At 36.7% G+C, this 23,677-nt stretch overlaps 1 protein-coding gene across 1 annotated transcript in view; it reads left to right on the top strand.

Annotated features, from left to right (window-relative positions):
- Positions 1 to 461: 461 nt before the first annotated feature.
- RGS21 (regulator of G protein signaling 21) overlaps positions 462 to 23,677 on the top strand; it is a 31,591-nt gene continuing 8,375 nt past the window's right edge. The window contains exons 1-4 of the mRNA XM_074351451.1: positions 462 to 584; positions 10,486 to 10,553; positions 15,024 to 15,085; positions 18,233 to 18,399. Of these exons, the coding sequence (XP_074207552.1) occupies positions 462 to 584; positions 10,486 to 10,553; positions 15,024 to 15,085; positions 18,233 to 18,399 (420 nt within the window). The remainder of the gene's footprint in view (positions 585 to 10,485; positions 10,554 to 15,023; positions 15,086 to 18,232; positions 18,400 to 23,677) is intronic.

Raw genomic sequence — 23,677 nt, 5'->3', positions numbered from 1 at the left:
TACAAATGAGGAAAGGTGGTCAGCAGAGACAGGAGAGAGCACAAAACTGAATCTTTCCCAAACTCCCCAAATCTACACATACAGGATAAGACATTCCTCGCCTTTTCCACATGATGAACAGGACTAGGAGAGGAGTTTATTTTATTAACAGAGATATTTTAATTCAATGATAGATTCCACCTTGCAGATAGGTTCATGGCAAGTTAAAGCCATGTTGCCTTGAAAATCTCCCTAGCAGTTGAGGGAAGAAGGAAAACATTAGTTATTTTTTATTCTGTTCTATTGAATTCTATTCTTACATCCAATGTTAGTAATATTACATGTCAACCAGTTTTGTTGTTAGGTATCAAGTAGAATGCTAGGTACAGAGAAGAACTTCAAAGCTGAAATGAAAACCAAACTTATCCTCATGGATAAAAATCTAGGAGAGACAGTAGAAGCACCCCAGGTAGAACGCGATTATGTGTTCTGCAGCGGCTGCGGACGCTCAGTGGAACGAGATCACTTGCAGTTCTGCAGATCCCAGACAGGAAAGGACGCAAACCAAACTTGAGTCATGGACGGAATTTAGAAAATTAAAGATGGTGAGATTTAAGCAATTTCAGAGGGAGGTTAAAGTATGGACAAAGGTACACAGTGAATAAATTAAAGTGGAGAAAAAGAGTTTTCCTAAAGCACAATCTACTTTGAGACACTAAAATGGAGAGAATCAGACTGAAACCAGGTTGTGGAAGATGTTGAAAGTCATCCTAAAAGGATTATACATAATTTACGAATAGAGAGACATCTAAGGTCTTAGGACAGAAAATAATGAGATTCTAACTTTTCTGTAAGACTCTTTCTTCTAAGATGTGTAGGATGGGTTGGAGAGAAAATAATCTGGAGACAGTGCAATCAGTTCAGACAGACGTGTTGGTTTAGTTGGTTACTTGAGTAATGTCGAAAGACTTGGGAGCTACACATAAACGTGAGAGATGTTTAAATGAGATCTGATAATATATTACCTTTGTGTGATGTAACATTGATGATGACTATTGAGTTTACATCTGAGACACTGAGAGCACAGCTGAGTCATAAGCAAACACTGAAGAATGAATGATGGAAGATGGAAAATGAAGAATTCATTTTTTTGACATATTGAATTGATGAGCTGAGGGATAACCAGGATGGAGGTGTGTAACGATTGGCAATGGGGCACCGAGACTTATTTTGGTAATTAATTGAGTGGTTATAACATAGCAGAGTGTACTGATTCCTATATATATAGTTTTAGCTAATAGTTATGGTGGATGTACACAGTTTGGCAGTGCCACCTAGAACACTTACAGTGGAGCACATGTAGCCCTGGGTAGACAGGATTTTCTGCATTCCTGTTTAATCTAGCTGCATGGAGCCGTGCAAACTTTGCACAATTTACTTTCTCCCTTCTTCCTGGACCAAAAAGGTATAGGTGATCTGATAAAAATTTTACTACTTTAAATAAAAGTGGGTGTGTATAATTTAAACTGTTTTTTTCAGCTTTATTGAGATATAATAGACAGGAAGGAATTGCGTACATTTCAAGTATACAACTTGGTGTTTTGATACAGGTCTACATTGTGAAATAATCACCACAGTCAAGCTAATTAACATAACCACCATGGCATACAGTTTCCAATTTCTTCCTTTGTGGGTCTGTGTGGTGAGAACATTTAGAGTCTATGCTCCAGCAGACTGTAAGCACACAATTCTGACCGTAGTCACCATGCTGTGCATTAGCTCTCCAGAACAAAGTCATCTTACATAACTGAAACTTTGTAACTTTTGACCAACATCCCCCATTTCCACCTTGTGTCCACCCCTGGCAACCACCATTCTATCCACTGCTTCTACAAGTCTGACTATTTCAAACGCCACATATAAATGAGACCATACAGTATTTGCCTTTCTGTGTCTGGCTTATGTCACTTAGCACAATGCCATCAAGGTTCATCCATAGTCACAAATAGTAGGATTTTCTTCTTTTTTAAAGAAATATATTGGAATATCATTCAGTCTTAATATATATGCATATATATGTATCACATTCTCTGTTCATTCATCCATCAACAGACATTTAGATTGTTTCCATAGCTTGGCTACTATGAATAATGATGCAATGAATATGGAAGTGCAGATACTTCTTTGAAATCAAGATTTAATGCCCTGTGGATATATATCTGGATCATACGACAGTTCTATTTTTAATTTTGAGGAATCTTCCTACTGTTTTCCATAGTGGCTGTACCAATTTACATACCTGTCAACAGTGTACAAGGGTTCCCTTTTCTCCACATCCTCATCAACACCTGTTATCTCTTGCATTTTGGGAATAGCCATCCTAACAGGTGTGAGATGATAGTTCACTGCGGTTTTGATTTTCATTTCCCTCATGATTATAGTGATGTTTAGCACCTTTCATATACCTGTTGGCCATTTATAGGGCAAGCACAGGGGAAGACGGAGTGAAGGGTATCTGGGACCTCTCTGTTCTATCTTTATCATTTCCTGTGAATCCATCATTATGTCAAAATACAAAGCTATAAAAAGTAAAATTAAACATATTGTATGACTTAAAATATAACTCAAAATTGTATCACTCATCTTATGGAAAGAGTGAACTACTTTAACATATGGCTCCCTAAACATGCTGTGGTTACAAAAAGACAGATTTCCTGTATATAGAGCATCGCCTCCGAGTCTGCATGTCCTTTGCTAATCTAGGCACTTCTATGGGAAAACTTCCCATCAGAAGTGTAGTAGAAAACACACTTATATTTAGTGAGCTCTGAGCTTCAATCCAAGATCCAGCAGTTATTCATTTACAAAGTTCACTACTTGTGTAACCGTATGTAAAACTATTAATGCATTTCCTGAGCTTCCATTTATAATCTTTAAAAAGTAGATAATAATAGTGATTGTGTGGCTTTGTGGTCCAGATAAAACACAATTTATGAAATGACTTCGACTAACATTCTTCCATTTTAGTGTTAGAACTGAATCTATGTTGGGAAGAACTTACATCCCTTCACAGAACAATGAGTATAACCTACATTTATGACTGTCATAAAAGGCCACCTAACATGTGCTTTTTTTTTTTTCTAATTTAGAAACTTTATCAAATAAAGAGAACAAGTAATGTTTAAATTATGCTGGAATATAAGCAGGAGAACTAGGACTCCCCCCACATCCCTCACTCCCCACCCGCAAAAAAAAAAGAAAAAATCAGGGAAAGACAAATGCTGAAGAGGGAAAAGATGTTTGAATAAAGAATGAGTTAAATTCTGAACAGACACAAGGAGATAATACATGGTGATTACCAGTGTGTGTATTTAGCTAACCAAGTAATAAAGGCATGAAGTGTGTGAAATCACACTGTTACAACTGCAAAAGAAGATGTGCTCTGTACCTACCCCTTCACTTTCTTTCCCTTCTCCCACCAAGACTGGGTTGACACCAGAGTAGCACTTTCAAAATAAATCATAAATCATTATGTCAGTGCAAAACTTAAAAGTTTGCTAATGAGATTGCCTAAATCCTATTTAAGTTGTATTTCATAAACTCTTCCAATTAAATATTTATGACCATATCTGGACTTTCAAATAATAGTATTCAGATATGATCTTGAACAGACGTGTTCATTATATTATTCTCACACATGTCTTCCATAAAATAACAATGTCACAGTCATCAGAATAACACCTGATACTTTTGTTCTTTTAAATTTACGACAAATACCTTCACAGCAAAGGATGCATATAATTTGAGATTTTAAATCACGCGCAAGGAGAGAATATAGGTTTCGGAATCAGTTAAGCCTGTATTTGAATCCTTGCTCTGTCACCTAAACCAAGTGACATTTGGAAAGAAAGAACTGATTTTTTTAGCTTGTTTCCTCATATACAATGAGAATCTTAGAACTTGTATGGGAGTGAACTTGAACACTCTGTGTAAAGCTATACATCCTATCTGGCATACAGCAGAGGCTTACTAATGGCAATCACTTTCATAATTACTTTATATATTAGCCTCCTCCTCATTGCTACCTGTGGGTTCATTAGCACTTTCAGTGTGCCCCTTAGTTTTACGTATTAGTTCCTACCATATCCACCTCACCTTATTCTGTTCACAAACATTCAGTGGGCATTCTTGGAGCACAAGTTACTAAGCCATGTGCTGTGAAATGCCCACGACTACAACTCTGCCTCACACAAGAAAGGACAACTGGGACACAGGATCACACGTAGGAAACAGGTGGTTAGTATACTGCGGTGCTACCGGCTGAAGGTGACTGACAGGATGATTTTTTTTTGGAGAACACCAAAGGCTTCTAAGTAAAGGCAATTTTTTAAGCTACACTCTAGACATATTTCAGAAGACAAAAAATGGATAGAGAATTCCAAGTAGAATCAATTCCATAAAGAACAGTGGTTAGATTGCGGGGGGAATACAGGAAGTCAGTTTGTCTAAAGGAAAAAAAAATCTGTGATTTAGAGAAATGGTTTACACACTGCTAAGCTAAGAACTGTGGACTTACTGGATAAGCAATGGGAAACCAGTGCTCAGGAAAGTGTACTCGCTGTAATAGCATTTAGGTTAACAGCTCCATATAACATCCTTCTGTGTAAAGCATACTGTCTAAAAATCAATTGATTGAAAATTAATGTACGAATGACATTTCTGAATTTCCTGTAGCCAGTCTATAAGTCAAGCCTAAGCACCACTGATCAGAAGATTAAAAGGCTCAAGTAGTCAAAGAATGATAAATTCAATGGAAGACGTTGCTCCTGTCTGATTCCCAGCAGTGCACATACTTGATGACTTCCTGCCTACTTTATAATGTTGAAAAGAGAGTTCTTCCAGCAATAATCTGCAAATTAAGAGGAAACCCATTCAACCTGTCAAAAAAATTAAATGGTTGGATATCTCTAAGTACGCAGTCAGATATTTTACTAACACTTGCTACAAAGAGTGAATAGTTTTTCATTGCCTTTGTTCCTTCCCCATTCTAGCAAAGTAAATTTCACAAGTTTAAAAGTTAAAATATATACATATATATGTATATACTCACATATATACTATATATGAAAGCAAATTATTATGCAAAGGGAAATACATGGTTATGAAGACAACAAATAAAAATAATCTTGCTATGGGTTGAGGGAGAAAGTTGACTGGTTTGGTGAGAATTTTTTTTGCCATTTTCCTTTTTTATTTTGGCTAACTGATAAGTAAGGTGGATCAAGTTATCCCGAAGCAGGAATTTGAATCTGGCTGTAATAACAGAATTAAATAAACTTTAATTTATATCACTGTTTGGATAATTGATTCTAGTAATACACAATGAAAGAAATGGAACCAGTGCCTTATAAAATCGTATGAGATATTGTATGCTATTTTTAAAATACACTTGGATATAACAGAGTTTCAATTTAGACATTCATAGTGTGAATTTGTGTTTCACCCTTTCTTTTTGGGGATTAATGCCGTCAAATACAAGGAGAACTTTAGCATCTTCTTTCTATTGTGTATTTTAAAATTAAAATGTACAGAGAATCATTCTTCTCATCACATCAAAATTCTGTTACTCAGACTGGTACTCCCTACTAAAATGTCTTAAATATTCTGTTGGGTCATAAAAAGTGACCAAAATATTTTTAGCCAAAAGATGTACACAGATTTCAGTTGAAATATTCTTTTAAAAGTTACAGTACTTAGCTTTATTAACATCTCCCATGACTTACGTATGTTTGCATTGATTACTGAAATCTCAGGCAGTAAGGAAAGGGAAGTTCAGCTCAGGGGAAAAGTCAGAGAGATGCTGCGTGTACAAGATGGCAACACACAAAATGGTTATTTTTCTCTACGTTGTTAAAATACACAGCTAGAGTAAAGAAAAAGCACAAGGAGCCAATTAATAACAAATATTATAAAGACTGTGCAATTATAATGTAGTGGTAAACATTCTTTACCAAAGGAAAAAATAGCTGATGTTTTGATTTGGGTAATACATGTAGCTTTACTCATTTCTATCATCTAGTCAAGTTTAATCCTAATTAATTAACTTAGGTATATGAATCATTACAATGTGAAATGGTATTTAAACTTTAAAATGTGAGAGACATTTCTGCTTGGATCAGAAGCTTGGTAAACTAAAGACTTCACTTCATGGAGGCAGATGTTTGACTCTATCAGTGACTTGGTATTCTGAGATAACAACAAAAAAAGTACATGTAGGACCTACAATCATGAGATGTGACGATGGCTGATTTGTCAGCCATCACTGACTTGGCCACCCAAATGAGCATGCTATTTCTAAGCAGCTACTATGGGAGATCAGACGTATCTCAGTGGTGATAACAGTGCTCAATATGTTGCAAACTTCTCCTTTAGAATGCTCTCAGGAATGACGGATGAAGCATGCAAGACTCGGGCTCATTGCTTTATAAATTGCGCCTCATACAGCAGCAAAATGGGGCAAAGCAGAGCTGAAATATACAATTTTCTCCTCTCTCGTTTACAAAAAGAAACTCAATTATCTCTCAGTGCTCAATTATTCAGTTCCCAAATAAACTGCATTTATAAGCCTATTATTTAAAGCCAGAAAGACAATTGTAAAAATAATACAAAAATCATCATCCTTCCTTTCCCCTTATAATTTGAACAAGAACATAGTATAAACTAGTAAGCCCACTTTTTTGTAAGCTGCCTCTCTCACCTGATCTCACTCTTCATGCTTCTATTTGCTCTTCTCGTGACCACCTCAGCCAATTCCAGTATTTCATTTCTCCTCAGTCTTAACTTCTCTTAGTCACCCGATGTTCTTGATCACCCTTTCCCCTCTAAAATCCCATGAACAGTGTTCTTGAAGGAAACTCCGTACCAGTCTACATCCTTAGTCTTTCTCTGACTTACTGTGCTATGTCTTCTTCCCTAGTTTAGGTGTTTCTTTACATTCAGAATTACTAAATTGTTTAAACAATGAATGAATGAATGAATGAATGAATGAATGAATGAATGAATGAATAAATAAATAAATAAATAAATAAATAAATAGTTAAGCTCTTGGTTCTCTGCTCTCTTCTTCTGTGCTGTTTCCCTTATTAAAGTAAATTTTACAGGTTTAACTGCCACCACTACTCAAATATTATGTCCCACTTCTCAGCCTCACTCCACCCCGTCACCTTCTAGCTATGTAACTGTGACCACGTTATTTAACTTCTGAGTCTTGGTTTTCTCATATGTAAAGTGACGACAAAAATATTGTTTATCTCATGGAGTAATGACTAGAGAAATCACGGTTAGGAAGCTTCTGATAGATTTTAAATGTTGAATTATTTTTAAATATTGTTTTTTTTTCCCAGATCCTTCAGGACATCCTCACTTGGATGTCACAAAAATCAATTTAGCGTATTTTTTAATGTAAACATTTTCTAGAACTTGCACCAAATTAAAATGTTATGCTTTCACTAAGATTAAATTATGCAAGTACCCAGTGTTAAATTATTTAATTATTTTTCTCCTACCTTGAGTAGTGAAGTGTAGACAGCAATAGTTTTCCTAGGTTAACAGAGAGGCTTCAGATAGACACAAAAGCTCTGCATTTTCTTGGGGCATGTTGTCAAAACGCTGTGACCTTTGACTGTAAAGTTCATCAAACCATGTCAACATTCTGCATTATCTCTAAGCTTTCTTTTACCTAGTGACTTCCCCAAACGTGCTTTTCTTATTTTATTGCCATGATCACCATTGGGAACACCATTCTTTCGGGCTATCAGGTTTGAAATCTGGTCCTTTGACCCTCTCTATCCCACCCCTTCTACCCAGGCACCACACGACTGATGCTCACTTTTCCATCCCTCTCTGATCGCCCTTGTCCAAACCCTTGTCATCCCATACATGGACCACTATACTCTACTTCTAACTCTCCCACCGGCCTTCTTCCTCACACTTTCAAATCATTCCACACACAGCCTCATCATTTTCCAAAATCATCAATTTCATACTGCCTGATTAAAATTTCATATTCCTATCATGTCCATCATATTGTACACCTGTAATTTATTACACAATGTAAACTGTCAAAAATTTGTATCCTTACACAGACACCTGCATTGATTGACAGTAGTGTTGTCTGCAAGAGTCCCATGCTACATGTTAACTATGGTTCTGCGAATGTCAAATAAGGGGAAAGGATATGAAACAAACATGTACAAGTAGCACTACGTAAGATGCTTTGTCTTAGTATATTTCCATTTAGTCTCACACAATAACCTGCGAAAAAAGTACTGTCTCCATTTCAGCAGTAAAGAGGCCCAGAGAGGTCAAGATTACTGTTCAGCAGGAAGCAGCCACCCTTCTATATGGACTCACCGCTCTGCCTATTTTATTCCACTCCTACCTTCTTTTAAGCCGTGTTTTAAAGACTCAGGTTCCTTGGATTAATTAGTTGCCCATTGCTACCACCTATTCAGTGGTTTAGAACAATACAAATTTGTTATCTTCGAGTCCAGGAGGTCAGAAGTCCAAAATCAGTTTTACTGGACTACAATCAAAGTGTCGGCAGGGCTGGTTGCTTCTGGAGGCTCTGAGAGGAAAATCTGTTTTTCTGCCCTTTTCAGCCTCCAGAAGCTTCCTGAATTTCTTGGCTCTTTCCCCTTCCTCACGTCACTCCAATCTCTTGCTTCTGCGCTCACGTATTTTACTATGTGCTTTAACACCCCTGTCCCCTCTTACACTGGGCCCATCTGACTAATCTAGAACACCAACATCCCTTTGTGTGTAGGGTGATACATTCACAGGTTCTGGACATTAGGACCCGGTCACCTTTGGGGGCATCATTCAGCCCCCACCAGGCATGAGCTCTGATAAGGGAGCCTGAATCCCCTGAAAATAAGAGCTGGTGATAATGAGATATCCCAACAATACCTACACACGGCCATCCTTCCTCAAGATGTACTGAATGCAACGAAGAACCACATAGTCTACGAAGACAGTTTATTTACTCACCTGCTTGTTTATTATGAACTTCCACTCTGGTAAATAAAATTCAATTCTATTCTTCCTGAACAATTAAAAGAAGCTTGGAAGAAACAGGAAGCACACATCAAACAAATAACAACTGTGTGTGTCCAAGGAGGTACGAGAAAGAGTGTATTAGCATCTTCACTGAACTCAACATAGAGTTATCAATTTTTGTTTTAAACTTTTAACGTAAAATAAGTCTATGCCTGGCTAATATTTTTTTTTTTTACTGACTTAACATGGTTTTTACAATGAGGGTCTTTAAAATTGGACAGTTTATTTTTCTAAAATGCACCATGTTCAAGCATCTATCATAAAGTGAGCACTTCATTATCCTCCTTCAGCAAAACAAGGCGAAACATGTCTAATGACTCCATTTTTGCATATCATAAGCACATGACTTAATGGTGCTTGAATTAACCAAATGAACTGATCTAACTGATAGCCTCCCTTTCTAACGATACACTGACTTTTTAGGTCATCTTTTCAATTTCTAAGAGTCTCATTAGCCCAGGACCACTTGCAGAGGAAGTGTCCTCTGGCATTTCTGTAGATCAGTGAAATGGGGATGTTACAATGCTAACTCAAGGAGATGCAGATTTTCTGCTGTCTTCCAACTCCTTTCTTTCTTCCACCCAGAAAATTGTCAGTCTTTCAGGGGGGTTTAATTGACACCAAGGGTCATGAATATATACCAGTAGGATTTTACTGCTGAAGAACTCTGTTGTGTTGACATGAGAGCTTGACGAAGCGTCGGGGGTACATGCACAAAACTTTTGACTACAAATAAAAATACCAATATAAGGCCTTTATGGTGATAAATATATTCAAGTATTATTTTCTCAAACATTAGCATTGCATAAAGAAATATTGGCACAAAATGCCTTTGGCTGCATGGTTAAATAGAGAAATGTGTGTTATTAGGCTGCAATAAATGCACACTTTTTTTAAAAGAAGTATGATGCCTTGTGCTAGAATATTTCAGTCCATGAATAAAACTGTAAAAATCCTTAAACATATGCAGTAAAACTGAGTATGAAAAAGTCCTCCTCAGACTTCCCGAAAATCAAAGAACAAAGGAAAAACAATGATCTTTGAGACAAAGACCTAAAGGTGAATAGTGAATTTCACCTAATGTTTTTTCCTGAGTTGATCTACCCCATGTGAACAACAGTTACCCTGTAAGCAGATACATATGAACTTTAGAAACCAAACTTTCAAATGGAATTCTTTTCGGTTATGCCACAGACACAAGGAAATGTCGCACTTTACTCAAAGAGTTATTCGTTACTTAGAAGTTTAAGTGATCTGACCACTGAAAAGTTAACAAAATGAAACAAGCCAAGAATTGCATGATTAAAGAATGCCAATTTGTAACCCAGGGGATAGGTATTTGCATACTAATTGTAATGTTCGTGCTGTTACATTCCCTTCAGCCTGAAGATCAGTCAGAAGGAGAAACTCGGCGTCATCCGTGACAGTCAGACAGTGGAACGAAAAATGCCAGTAAAGTGAGTTGCTGTTTAAAGCTATTTTTATCTCAGAAGATGTACAAATGAAACACTTGAGTCTTTGTTAGTCTCGATGTTTTGTTTCCTTCATTTATGATAAATATGCTAATTGTCTTTCCCCCTGATTTATTTTTTTCTCCTTTCTCCATTGCACTCTTCTTTTCTAAAATATGTTAACGATGCATGGCTTGCTTTTACAGTCAGTTCTTTCTACTTAAGATCCAGGAAGGTGACAAAGTGGAGAAAAACCTCTGAGCTCTCTTTATCTGAAGATTTTCCAAAGTATTAAAATTCGAGTTAAAGGCATATGATATATACGATCCTTGCAAAAAGTGTTTGTTGTTGCAACATTGACTGAGAAATGTGAAAATAGGTATTAAGTGCCGGGTAAGGCAGCAGCGTCACTTCCCCGAGCGCTCGGGCTCCTCGCGCGCATCCCCCGTTCTCCGGCACGCCGCTAATTGAGTGTGGCGAGCTCACTTGTGGGAGCGCACATTTTCTCATGCAGTACAACTGGTCCTAGCTGGCGCAATTAGCAAGATAACTGGTAGCTTTCACGCAGTTCCCATCTGGCCTGGTTCTTCGGACACAGAATGTGGGGACTGCTGGTCTTGATGGCACTCGCTTAATGAGGGAAACAGGAAGGAAGTCAGCCAAAACCCCATTCAATACTAAGTGCGATTTTGGCTCGAGATACATCGTGAATTTTCACGACAAATCAAAAGGACAAAAAAAGTAACTCTGATGGTGCATCACAACTTGAACTGGAAAGATACGCGCTCGCACAAAGGGGAAGAGCTCTGTAAAGTTACAACTAAAATCTGAATAAAAGGGAAAAAGAGAGAGAGAGAGAAGTGAGGGAGGGAGTGACATATTTTCCATTTATTTAAGGTAACATGTGTCAAGTAAAATTCAAATCTGTTTGTTTTTCAATCAAGCTACCCTTTTATCTCCCAACTTTAATTCTATAGATTTTTCTTAACATTCATACAGTTGCATTTCCAAAAACGTACAACATATTTCTCAGTCACATCTAATACCATGTCCTATTTTCATTTGATAATGTACAAAATCTAAGAATCGCTGTCTTCTGAAAACTTTCTGTTGAGTAGAAATTACAATGTAACTGTTATGTAGAGGAAATATTTGTGTGAAGTGTAGTAATCCTATTACAGAAAAAGCACTCTAAAAGTTACGTGAAACATTTATTACAGATGTTCCAAAATATGAACAAAGTGCAAGCGTATGTATGTTGACTCAACCGTTCTAAGAAGAATTGCGGGGTCTGGTTTACAAGCAGACAAACCTGTGTTTGAATTCTAACTGCCCATTAATACGTGTGTGATATTAACCAGTTACTAGCATGTCTGTGCCTCCTTACCCCTGGGTAACGTGGGATTAAAACGACTGTCATTTTCAGGATTCAGTGAGGTAAGTATATGACATGTTTAGCACAGTGTGGTATAGATTGTAAACATTCAATACATTGTTGTGCATTTTAATGCTATTATAAAAATTAGCTTTCAGTTTATTCATATATAGCAGTAAGTTACTCTTCCACAGAATTATATACAATCAACCCCAAATTAAAACATTTAAACAGTAAATTCACATTGTTTCTCAATAGTTGCATTTCACCTAATTTCTGAAAAGTTATGTACTGTGTTACCACCAATCCTTCCATCATATCAGATAGTCAAGATTGAAGCTTTCGAGTCAGATTTGAAATCTATTAGAAAACAGTGAGCTGTGGGCATTCCAGGCACTACTACATGTCAGCAGGGGTATGCAGGCACTTTTCCCAGAGGCTTGAAGGGCAACTTTCCCCTTTAAAACAATGTTACCATTTGGCGGACCTTAAATAATGCTAGAATACCCTGGTATCTCTAATTCCATTACCTCTAATATTCTGTATCTAAGGAATATCTGGAATACTTCAGTATATCTAATTCAAAACAGTAGGACTGTTCTTTTGCCCTTGGTTCTACACCATCTCTCAGACTTTGCTCTCATCTTTCTGTTTTTTTTTTTTTTTCCACTGTTTTCCTACCTTATCGAAGATGGTAAGAATAGCTTCCATTTACTTAAACACTTGCATTCCAAAGACACTCCTCTGTATCCAGTAAGTTCTTCACTGAATATTCCTTTTGCTTTTGGCTTATGCCAGCTCTGGCTCTCCCTAAGCACGTGGCTGCCCTGATGCCTTCAGAATGGATGTTGTCCGTTTCCTCCAATTTCACATGCTCAGGGGCAAGAGTGAGCTCCCTGGTCTGTCACTGCTCAGGGATGTTTCCATGCCATTTCTCTTCTTTCCTCACCCAGAACACACTTTGAAGCTAACGCAGTTCAGCTATATCTTGAATAACCTTATCAGCATCATCTCCCAGCTGCCTGAAAGCCACAATACCCTGTTGCATGAAGGCTTTCGTGCCTGCTTCTATTTGGGGTTTGGCCATTCATTCAAAATTTATTTATATGTTCAACAAATATTTCTTGAACCAGACACACTGTTCTTGGTGCTGGAAGACAATGTTTTTTTCCCTGTCATCAGAGAACTCACATACTAATGGAGGAGCCTATGTTCATTCTTGAATGAATTTTGCCTAGATTCTGTTTCTCAGGGTTTTGGGTTTTGTTTTTTTTGTTTGTTTGTTTTGTTTTTTGTTTTTTTTTTTTTCTGATGGCTGTTCCTCATTCAGAAGGGGTTTACTATACGGCCAGACTTGGAGTCCAACTCTTCTCTGCCTTATTCATTAACATATATCCCACATGAACTGAGTAGAAATTTGAATACCATGCCAACTTTAGTCTACAAATAGAGACAGCACTTTAAACATGTGCATTTTAAGAGATTCTATGATAATCTTTGCACTGTTTGATAGAATTTTTAATATTTGATGGAAGACCTAGTATTTGAGTCATATATGAAGTAGAACATAACTGTAATAGAGGAACAGGCTTTATAGCACACACAAGCTCTTCAATGCAAAATGAAGTCTAGGATTGGGTCCTGTTCTCCATTTATGAAAAATCGAAACTGAACACTCAATATATTTTTAAATGTTCACTTGAGTGAAAAACCACCATTTCAAAATGGCTTTACAGGAAACCTTGTGTCCCCAGGATTTAGTCGATCAAGGGAGAAGGGAAAATCATCTGCCCACCATTGGGGAAGGAAATAAAAGACATGGGAGATAGGAAGTAAAACTAATGGGAGATGGTAAAATAATTTCTCAATCACATACCCCACCCCCGTACCCCATGTAGCCTCTATGAGAACAGACTTCACTGTCTGAAAATACAACCACAACTGCAACAGCAGAAGGGAGCACAGGCAATGTCAACACAAGTAACAAAAACTGCGGAAAAGGTACAGGAAGTAATACAATACAAAAGCATAGAGATTGCTTCACACCAGCATCGCTCACACTAGCCTATTTCAGATTAGTCGCCTTGATATGCAAATATAAAATTTTCTAAGAATGATAGGATGTGAGACTATTTCATTATCAACCATTTTAACAGAAACCTACAATTAGACCATTCCTTTCCGTGACTAAGTCCTCTGCACAGCACAGAGCCGTCATCCGCGATTTTTTTTCTGGGCAGCAGAGGCTTTCCATGGATGGGGGCTGATTTCTGCAGGATCTTTGTTTATTAAGGGGAATAATGCATGATATATTTACATCTCAAAAAGTTTCTATCTTAAACCTGATTTATTATTTCTACATCACATCCCCCAAAGTATACCTTCTTCAGAAGACTTAAGTCAATAAATCTTTTGACTGCTTCGGAAAAGATGTTACTCTGTCCTGACAGATTCCTAGATTTAAATAAATCAACCCAGAGCTGGAAACATACTAGTCTAAAGAGAAATAAAGGCTGTCTCAGAATGGGGAAAGGAATTCTCAAAATACTATAAATAAGCTTTTTCAAGATCATCCCATGTTAGAGATCCTTAACCAAGACTTTTAAAAACTTTCTTGAGATGCATAATTATGAAATGGACAATTCTGTATAATGTGGAAACACAGAAAAATAGTTCTTCCACCACTACTGCTGAAAATAGTTCATCATCACTACTGCTATCATGGTGACTTTTCAGGAATAGACTGGAGTAATGCCACAGAAACTAACAGAATCGGGAAGAAATTCACTCTACTCCATAGAACGATGAGTAATCTCTCTCTCGTGCCTTTATGAGAGCCCAGGAATTTGCAAACATTGTTCACAATGTTGGCTAGAATAATAAATAATTTGCTCATGTCAAATTGCATCTCGCTTTGCTTTGCTACTGCTGTACACTGTGGAAAAATATATAATTCTTGTTGACCTTTTGCAGTTTAATTAACAATGCAAAGCTCACTTACATGACGTAATTCAACAAGTACACGTAACTCAGATATTACTACAGGTTACGGAAGAAAAAGATCACAATGCTATTGTCAAGGGCAGATGTTGTTTCCACAGGTCACCAACGGCAGAGGCAGTGGCGTGGTCTGAAAATATGGACACGCTTTTAACCAGCCAAGGTAAGACCCCACTAAAAATAGGTTTAAAAATACAATGATTAAAAGTGAATCATTAAATTCTGAAAGTTGTAGACATGTTACAAAGTATGAGTTTGATCAATATTGGAAGTATAAGATTCCCAAAAGCCACACAAAGTTACACATGTTTAAATGGACTTAGGCTGGACCTAAAATAAGGTATGATTATAGGAACTCCAAACAGTAAAACATAAAGAAAACCCCCAATGTAAGTGATAAACTTGTCATTTCCTTAGACTCATTATTATTTGATATGTATCATGACTACCTTTGCTACAAATGAAAAGAAATGCACAAACTATTGAAAAGTTGAAAATTTAAATAAATCACTTGTTTCCCATGTCCTGTAGGCTAAAATATAGTTTAAGTATTTATTTCAACTGAGTTGTTCTTATTTTAGTGAATATAAAAACATACCTAAATGTATGTGTATTTATTAATATGTACATTGTGGCTATATATTTATTGTTGATATCACGGTTTAAAAAGATAATCTTGGTCAGTTATAAATAAAATAGCCCAGAATTTAATTCAAAATAGTCACTTACAAAGATATCTAGAACTTCAGTTTTCATCATAAATAATCCTGCTTTGCAACATGTCTCACACGAAACAGACATGACATTATACACATGTAGAAAATGTTGAAAATGCAGTACTATTTGTTCTAATCAAATGGCATTTCCACTTTAAATGTATAAAGTATGAGAATATTAGAAAAGTTTATTTTAGAACATGATAAAGCTGAATAAATTCTTCACAACTGTTTATTTGTATGATATGAAGTTATACTGAATTAGATGAAATTACACTCCGATTCTATGATTCTGAAATAACTAATTCCTAAAGCACAGACATAAAATAATCCGCAATACCCCTAGAAGCCAACTAAGAACACATGTTAAAGATGCCAAGAATGTGGAATTGTGTTTTGTAAGTTCTGGATGGAGTGTTTCTTTTTTCCTTAAATATGTACGTGGCAGGACAGGCGAGGTTTGCTAAGGGCTTCAGGAGAGCATCTCTGCAGGAGGTAACTTGGCTGGCTCCCTGGGGGCCAGGGGCTCTGGGGACAGCATCACAGAAAAGGGCGCGGGAGGTGTTGTGAGGAAGGCAAGTGCTTCCATCTGCAAACCTCCTGGGCTTTTATACCTCATGCCCACATAAAGTAGAAACGTCCTAGGTTCATTTGCAAAGCTGATTGGTGTTTGCTTTTTGTAATACCAGAGAAATAGCTCCCATGTTTTTTAATGTTTTAAAGACCATATTCACCATATTATCTACTCGTTTTGTGACCTGAGCATATGCCTGGCGGGTACTGGGCACAGGTCCAAGTGTTGGTTCCACCACCTACTGTGACTTGCTCCACCTGTCACCCCTGCAGCACCCAACCGGTAGCCACGCCCCACTACGGAGAGCACCCTCGGATAATATCATCGTGACTATCTGCAGCATATTATTCCAAAGTCCCCTGACATCTTTTGAACATTCAGATTGCATGTACAGAAATAGAAAGTAGTTCAACAACAGTGTGTCCAAGACACAGACAACTGCCCCAGCTTCTGTTGTTTATTCTGTTCCCTTGTATCCTACACAGAACAATGGGAGGAGAAAAGACCCTGATAGTGGTTAGTTCAATGTGGCCCTTCATTAACAAGGCAGGATGGGAGAAAACATAACAGTTCCTTGATGTCTAACTTCCCAGCTCTCTGGAATGCATGCAGCTAATCCTCACTGGGAAAAAGCTTCCTATGCCTTAGTGACACATATGAAATAGTGCCCAATGTGACTCTACAATATTCTTTCAGTATTACTAAAGCATACTTTAACTTTTACATAAAATAGGTTTTAGTATAAATTCTATTTGGACCTCTCGAATCCACCATTGTTTGGACCAAATTCATGGAAAATTTTAATTGTGCTATTAACAGAATTTTTATAACCCGAATTTGTATCACAGAAGCTTCTCAGATATATTTTTAAATGTAAGAAACATGCAGTTAATTGAATTTTTATAGTGCTCACAAATTAACCACATCTGCACTCTCCAGTATGTCTACTGAGAATTTTAATTGGTACCTGATAACCTTTCACAACGACTTATTTCAACTCTATTTCAAATAATTAAAAAAATGGTTAAATCTATTTTTAATCCAGTGTTTTTAGACACTTTCATCTTGTTGCATAAAGCCCATTTCTCTTTTCTTTCACTAACCTTCACTTTGCTTCCTTCCTGCAGCAACAGCTACAGACTAACTCAGGCCCCTTTTCCGTATACTTTCCTCGGATCATTCCTTTTTTTTTTTTCCTAGTCCATGTTTCCTTTCCCCTGATTCCCCATAAATTTATTTCTCCCTGCTTGGCAACTTGAAGAGTCCGCTCCCAGCACACAGCCAGGGAAGAGCTGCTTTGAGCGCAGGCAGTGGGGCCCTCACGGCAGGTGGAGGAGGAAACTGGGAGCAAAGCCCTCCCAGTACCAAGCCTGCCGACGGTGTCTCCTCCTCTGAGATACACTCGCTTAGGAACACATACTGTGGTCAGCAGGTGCCAAGTGTCAAACATCAACTTAAAGTCCTGGCTTAGTTCAGTCAGGTGCAGGAATTTGATGATGATGATTCTAACCTACCTAAGTAGAGGCGCACTCTTAACCATCCTTAGCCCTGAAAGATTTAGAAAAATTACCCTCTCAAAGGAGCTCTAGGTATATTCCAAAGAAGAGTATATCAGGGCACACTGTGATGAGGAAAGTAGAGAAAGGAAGAGTCTAAACAGATGGTCACAAACTTAAATATTTATGGGAGCAAGGAATAATAAATGGGTAAATTTGGTTGAAAATAAGATAACAGGAAGAGGTGGGAGCAATGGGAATCCCAGGCTTCAAAGGTTACCTGTTGCTATTCAATTTAAAAAATGCTAATTGCAGAAGTATAGATATAAATATTTAATGTTTATGACTACTGATCCAAAATACAGTTCTCTAAAGCTAAAAAATAAAGTACATAAGTGTTTTATTTAGAGGGATGACAAATATTTGCTACTGAATACTCAAATGCTCACACTACCCAAGGTACTAGTTTTGGCCTTATTACTGCACTGTGTGATATACAAAAGTTTTTCTCACATATTTTATAGCCGGTCTAGATGCTTTTCGAACATTCCTAAAATCAGAGTTTAGTGAAGAAAATGTTGAGTTCTGGCTTGCCTGTGAAGACTTTAAGAAAACGGAATGTGCAGAAAAAATTGCTTCCAAAGCCAGGATGATTTATTCTGAATTCATTGAAGCTGATGCCCCGAAAGAGGTGAGTGAAATATTCCACGACAGTGAATCTTTTTCCATTAACAAATCTGCTCCCAGGTGAAAGACGCTAAGTCCATCTCAAGGGAAATTAAATTGTCACTAGGTTCTCAAACAGAAAATGTCTGTAAATACCAACAGAATTTCCTTAAGATGACCCTCTAGTACTGATTCAGCAAATATTTTAAGCACTTCTATGTGCTTAAACGTTTCTGTTTTCTGCGCACAACAGGCAGTCTCTTAAAAACAGTGTCTAATTATCTCAAATTAAACAGCTCTACAGCTAACCCTACAGAAATCTCACTTAAATGTGCTGCTGGATTTAAAATTCACTTTCTTTTTTCCTTTTGTAAACCAGGAGGTCAGTTTGTAATAGTCTTCTTGAGTAAATTTTTTAAATTAAAATATCTATGTGAGGGAAAAAACTACTAACCACAGTATAAATTCTTTACATTTAATATTTTGGAGGCCCACATAACAGCATATAATGATGTCTTAGCTTCCAAAAGAGGGGTTCGCCTACCGTCATTTGTTGGCGGGTTGCTGGGCGGCACTCCGCAGGCCTGCAAGGCCTGTGCCCGCCCAGCCTGGAGACGCAGGAAGGAGCCCCGAGTCAGCGACAGAGACGTCAGTCGTTTAGTGGACGGGGAGCTTACCTGTCGGCAGCAAGGTCCTGCAGCGACTCCCCAGCGTGTGTGGTGGACCGCAGCGGAGGACGTAGTGCCGGGCTTCGCTCCCCGGGGTCAGGGGGAGGTTAGCGGTTATATCGGAAGTGACGTCAGGGTGCCTCGTTGGTTACCAGGGAAACCCGCAGAGGGACACGCCCTTCACGCCTGTTTGATGAGAACAAGCACCAGCTGGGGCCTGGGGCTGGCACATAGGACGGCCAGGCAGGTGAGAGCTGTAGGTGAAGCAGGCACTGGTCCAGCAGGGGATGTGCAGGGGATGTGCAGAGGGCAAGAGCACAGCCGTCTTGAGCGGCCTGACCCTACAACGGTGAAAATGAGCCAAAGATGTGAGGCATTGTCTCCAGTGGTCAGGACCCACCAATGCTGCTTTAAGATCAGGAAAATAGAAAACCTGAAATGACACAGAGAATAGTCCCCCAAAAAGTGTTCTACGTGTGTAACATATCATTTATTTTTGACTTTATATCCAGAACCACACCACGATCATCTCTGCATATCCCTTTAATGCTTAACTTCAAAGTTTAAGCTATTTATATTTAAAAACTGTTTTGGTTCCTCATTGAACATAACATACAAGCAAAGAGTTTTAATGATAAGCAGCAAAGGGGAAGCTACATTAAACTTCTGGCACCAAACATAAACTACTAGTACAAGACGTCATCTTTCCCTACAGAGTTGAAATACTGATATCCTCATAAGTGACAGTTACTGTATTTTCTAATCCGAAATTAAAATTCATGGTATGAGAAGTTATTGTGCTTATGAAGACAGAGGACAGAATAGATGAAAGGCAAACACTTTCCGAAAACCTAGGGCATAAAGTTGCCGGATCAACAGTACAAGTTTTAGATGAACATTAATTACTGCTGTATGTATTGGCAGAGCACAACATTGCAGACATATGAAGCACTGAAACTTAGCCTGGAATTCAAAGGGGGAAAGAGAAAATGACTTAACTCCTATGGACCTATTTCAGCACTCATTTATCAGTCACTATCTAAGAATCAATAAATAATTCTGGAAAACTGAAACTGTAGTATATAAGATTTGTCATGTTGATTAATGTGTCATTCCCTAAAAGGCTCTGAAATCAACTCTAAAAGTATCCTATTTTCTGTAATATTAGTTTGAAAGCCAGATTTTTTTTCTTCTTTATGAATTTGTCTACTTAATAATGATTATTTTAGGATAACCTTCTCAAACATTATGTATGAAAAAATCTTCTAATAAGAAAGGTAATCTCTTAATTATAGCTGAATTCAAAGTTATGATATATAATAAATTATCAATATTGACAAAAGAGGTTTGCTTATTTTCCTCTTTCCTTCCAAAATAATTTTATGTGGTAATAATTTTAAATAATACAATTACTATTTTAGGATATAAAACTTTCATAGTTTTTAATAATTTGTCCATCTAATTAATCTTTACTACATAAAACATAATTAAATTTATGGCTGATTTTCAAATAGTAGATTATATTGCCTCCTTAAAGTATCTAAAAATGTTGTTTTTGGATATGACAAAATTCTCATTGAAAGCAAAGTGTATTTCTACATTTGAAATAGTCATTATCTTTCCTATTATTTGCCATTAGTTATTTCCAATTTAAATTACTAATGGGCATTTGTCTCTTATTTACCAATTGCAGTCTTCAAGGTATTTATAATTCCTCAGTTATATATTAAATATAATCCAACTCTTAGTATGTTACTTCATTAAATTAATTTTTTGAGTGCTTGTTTCCATAATGAAGTTGGAGTAAAAGGAGAGAGTGACATGTGAAAAAACCAGTCAAATACATAATAAGCAATATAATAATTTAATAATTTGAAGTTGTTATTAGCACAGTGGGAAAGAGCGAATTAAGTCTATTTGGAGAGTTGAAGGGATGGTTTTTCAGGCTAGTTCACATGAAAAAGGTATGTCATGAAAAAATAAGTAATATTTATCAAGAGAGCAAATGAAGAAAGAATATCTCAGACTGAGGGCACAGGTGTAGTAGGGATGAACAAAGCCCCCTAGTGTTCTCCAGAAATCACAAGCATGTTGATATTGCTAATGAGGAGGAGGCGGTTACAGAGGGATAGGCAGCAGGAGAGATAAAGAAAGACTGGGAAGAGGTCTGGATTTATTTGGTAGGCAGACTTAACAAGACAAGGTGATATATTTCATGTGGAGGTTGGAAAATATGATTGTCATAAGCAGAAAATTAATTCAAGAATGAGATTTCATGAGAGTATTCTCCATGTTTTATACTCCTAGTTATATACCTGATTCTTACAAAGAAGCAAAATTATAACCAATTTCCTTGACAGAAAACCTCAAAAGTAGAGTACAATGACAAAGTCACATTATCCAGATGTCTATTAAATTCCATTTACTTTCTTTTCAACTTTTCATGTCTTTATTTCCTATCTATAAAATTGCTAACATGACAATATGTTTAATTGATGCAATCACACAATTTACAATTAGACTATACTAAATTTACCAAATGACCGCTGTCGATAGACTGACGTTACTAATGGTTCTCAGTTTCCTATTCTAATAGGCAAAACTGCCCACAGCATTGGAACTTCCAGGTCTCTATGAGAGATGGTAATAACCCCAATGGACCTCAAACCCTCTACTTTACAGTGTTACATTCTCTGGTTTCTACACTAATAGAGTTTGTGTGACGTAGTGGAAAACCTAAAGGTTAGAGTTAACAGATTCAAATCCTGTGACCTCTTTCATCCCTCTGGGCCTCAGTTTCCTCATCTGTAAAAAATCATATAACAACCACACAGGACAGATGACAATGATAAACAAGACCATGTGTCTAGGGTTTACATCATGCTGAATAGTTTTTAAAAAGTTTAATCCTTTTCTTTCTTTACACAAGTCACTGTAAGTACCACTAAATCACCCTGAAAACAACCATTAGCTTCTAAGAACATTTGAGGACAAGCAACTTTAAAGGACTTGACAAATATATATACGTGAACACATATTAGAAAAACATGTTAACAAATCACTAGTTTCAGACAGAAAGAGCTACTCATTCAATGGATTGTACCTAGATATTTTCAGGAGAAGATACTGCAGAAAAAAAATTAGTTATGACTAAGTGATTTGAAAATAAGAAAATTATTAGATAAGCAATATATATTTTAAAGTGTCCTTACTTTGCACACAGTAAGAACCAGTGAGTGGCAAAGAAAACAATTCTTGTATTTGTTCTTCCTTTAATTTGGACTACTAGTTTCATAATATTTGGAAATTTTGAGGAGATAATATTATTACTTGGTTTTAAAAGAATGTAAATCTTCCAAAAATTAAAATAATATTTTCATAGTCAGCTAAGACATTGTTTTAAATATTTACATTTCTATCATTTATATATATTGTATTTATATCATTGCTTCTTTATATTAAAAAGAAAATTGGTCAGGATGGAAAATATGTGATTAAAGAGAAAACATTTATCTTGATTGTCATTCTGTGAGATGAGAAATCATTCCAAGTTATAATACAGTGAAATATTTTAAAATTATATAAATTCAACTTAATATTATGACCAATCCAGGAATAAATACAATGGCAATTTTTTAAATTAAAAAAAATGTTAATACAAAATATTTGATTCTTAAATGTATTTATTCAATGTGAGGACATCATAACTCATAAAACAGGAAATTATTGTCAGAAAGCAAAAGATATCTTAATGGGACTTTGCAGGACACTGTTTAAATATCTGTGTCTGGGTTTTTTGCATTTATTTTTAATGCAGTATAATATTATTTATTGACTCATATTTGATTTCACTTCAACAAATGCTTATTCTGTGCCTACTATTCACTTTCCCAAGATAAGTTCCCCCCATGAAAGGGAAGCCCAGTCTAAGCAAGAGAACAGGTAGTAAACACATACATATAATGCACTATGTTGTGTGAACTCAGCAGCTTGATAAGAAAATGCAAGAAAATACAATAGGTTGAAACTATGGTTTGGCTCAAAGGAAACTTTCCTTCTCAGGTTAAAAAATGAAATTTATAGAACTAAGAAAAAACAGCAAAGCAATAAATGATTAAGTGCAAAAATTTTTTAAAAAGTAGCAGATGAAATGGTTTGCATTATACCTAAAATGATATAATGATTGAGAAGTATTGAGGCAGGACATTGAGAGAAGGCCTGTATTTTAAATAAGGTTAGTTTTAAGCTGAGTCTTGAGGGAAGAAATAGATTGACGTTTTATTGGTAGTGGGAAGCCCATGGGCATCTGCAGGCATTTCCTGATATTACTATAAAGCCAATTTTGTATTCTCCACTTCATATCCGTATTTTCTTTGCATTTTTCAGTGCCACTTCCCCAATGTGCTGATGTTATTTTCAGTCTTAGTCCTGCCCCACAACTTGCTGCTGGCCCACAGTGTCCCCTCAACGATAGAATCACCTCCAGATACAATGTTTGCTGATTATTAATTTCCTAAGTTTTTACACACTGATCAATAGTTAGGTGTCTATTATATACCAAGCACCATGTTGGTGCAGCTAACAAAAAAAGACAGTCAGAGTCCCTGAATAAATGAAGCTAACCCTCTTGGTGGG

The sequence above is a fragment of the Camelus bactrianus genome, chromosome 23 (genome assembly GCF_048773025.1).
Source record: "Camelus bactrianus isolate YW-2024 breed Bactrian camel chromosome 23, ASM4877302v1, whole genome shotgun sequence".
Taxonomy (NCBI): Eukaryota; Metazoa; Chordata; class Mammalia; order Artiodactyla; family Camelidae; genus Camelus; species Camelus bactrianus.
This window is presented reverse-complemented; position numbering and strand designations above follow the sequence as displayed.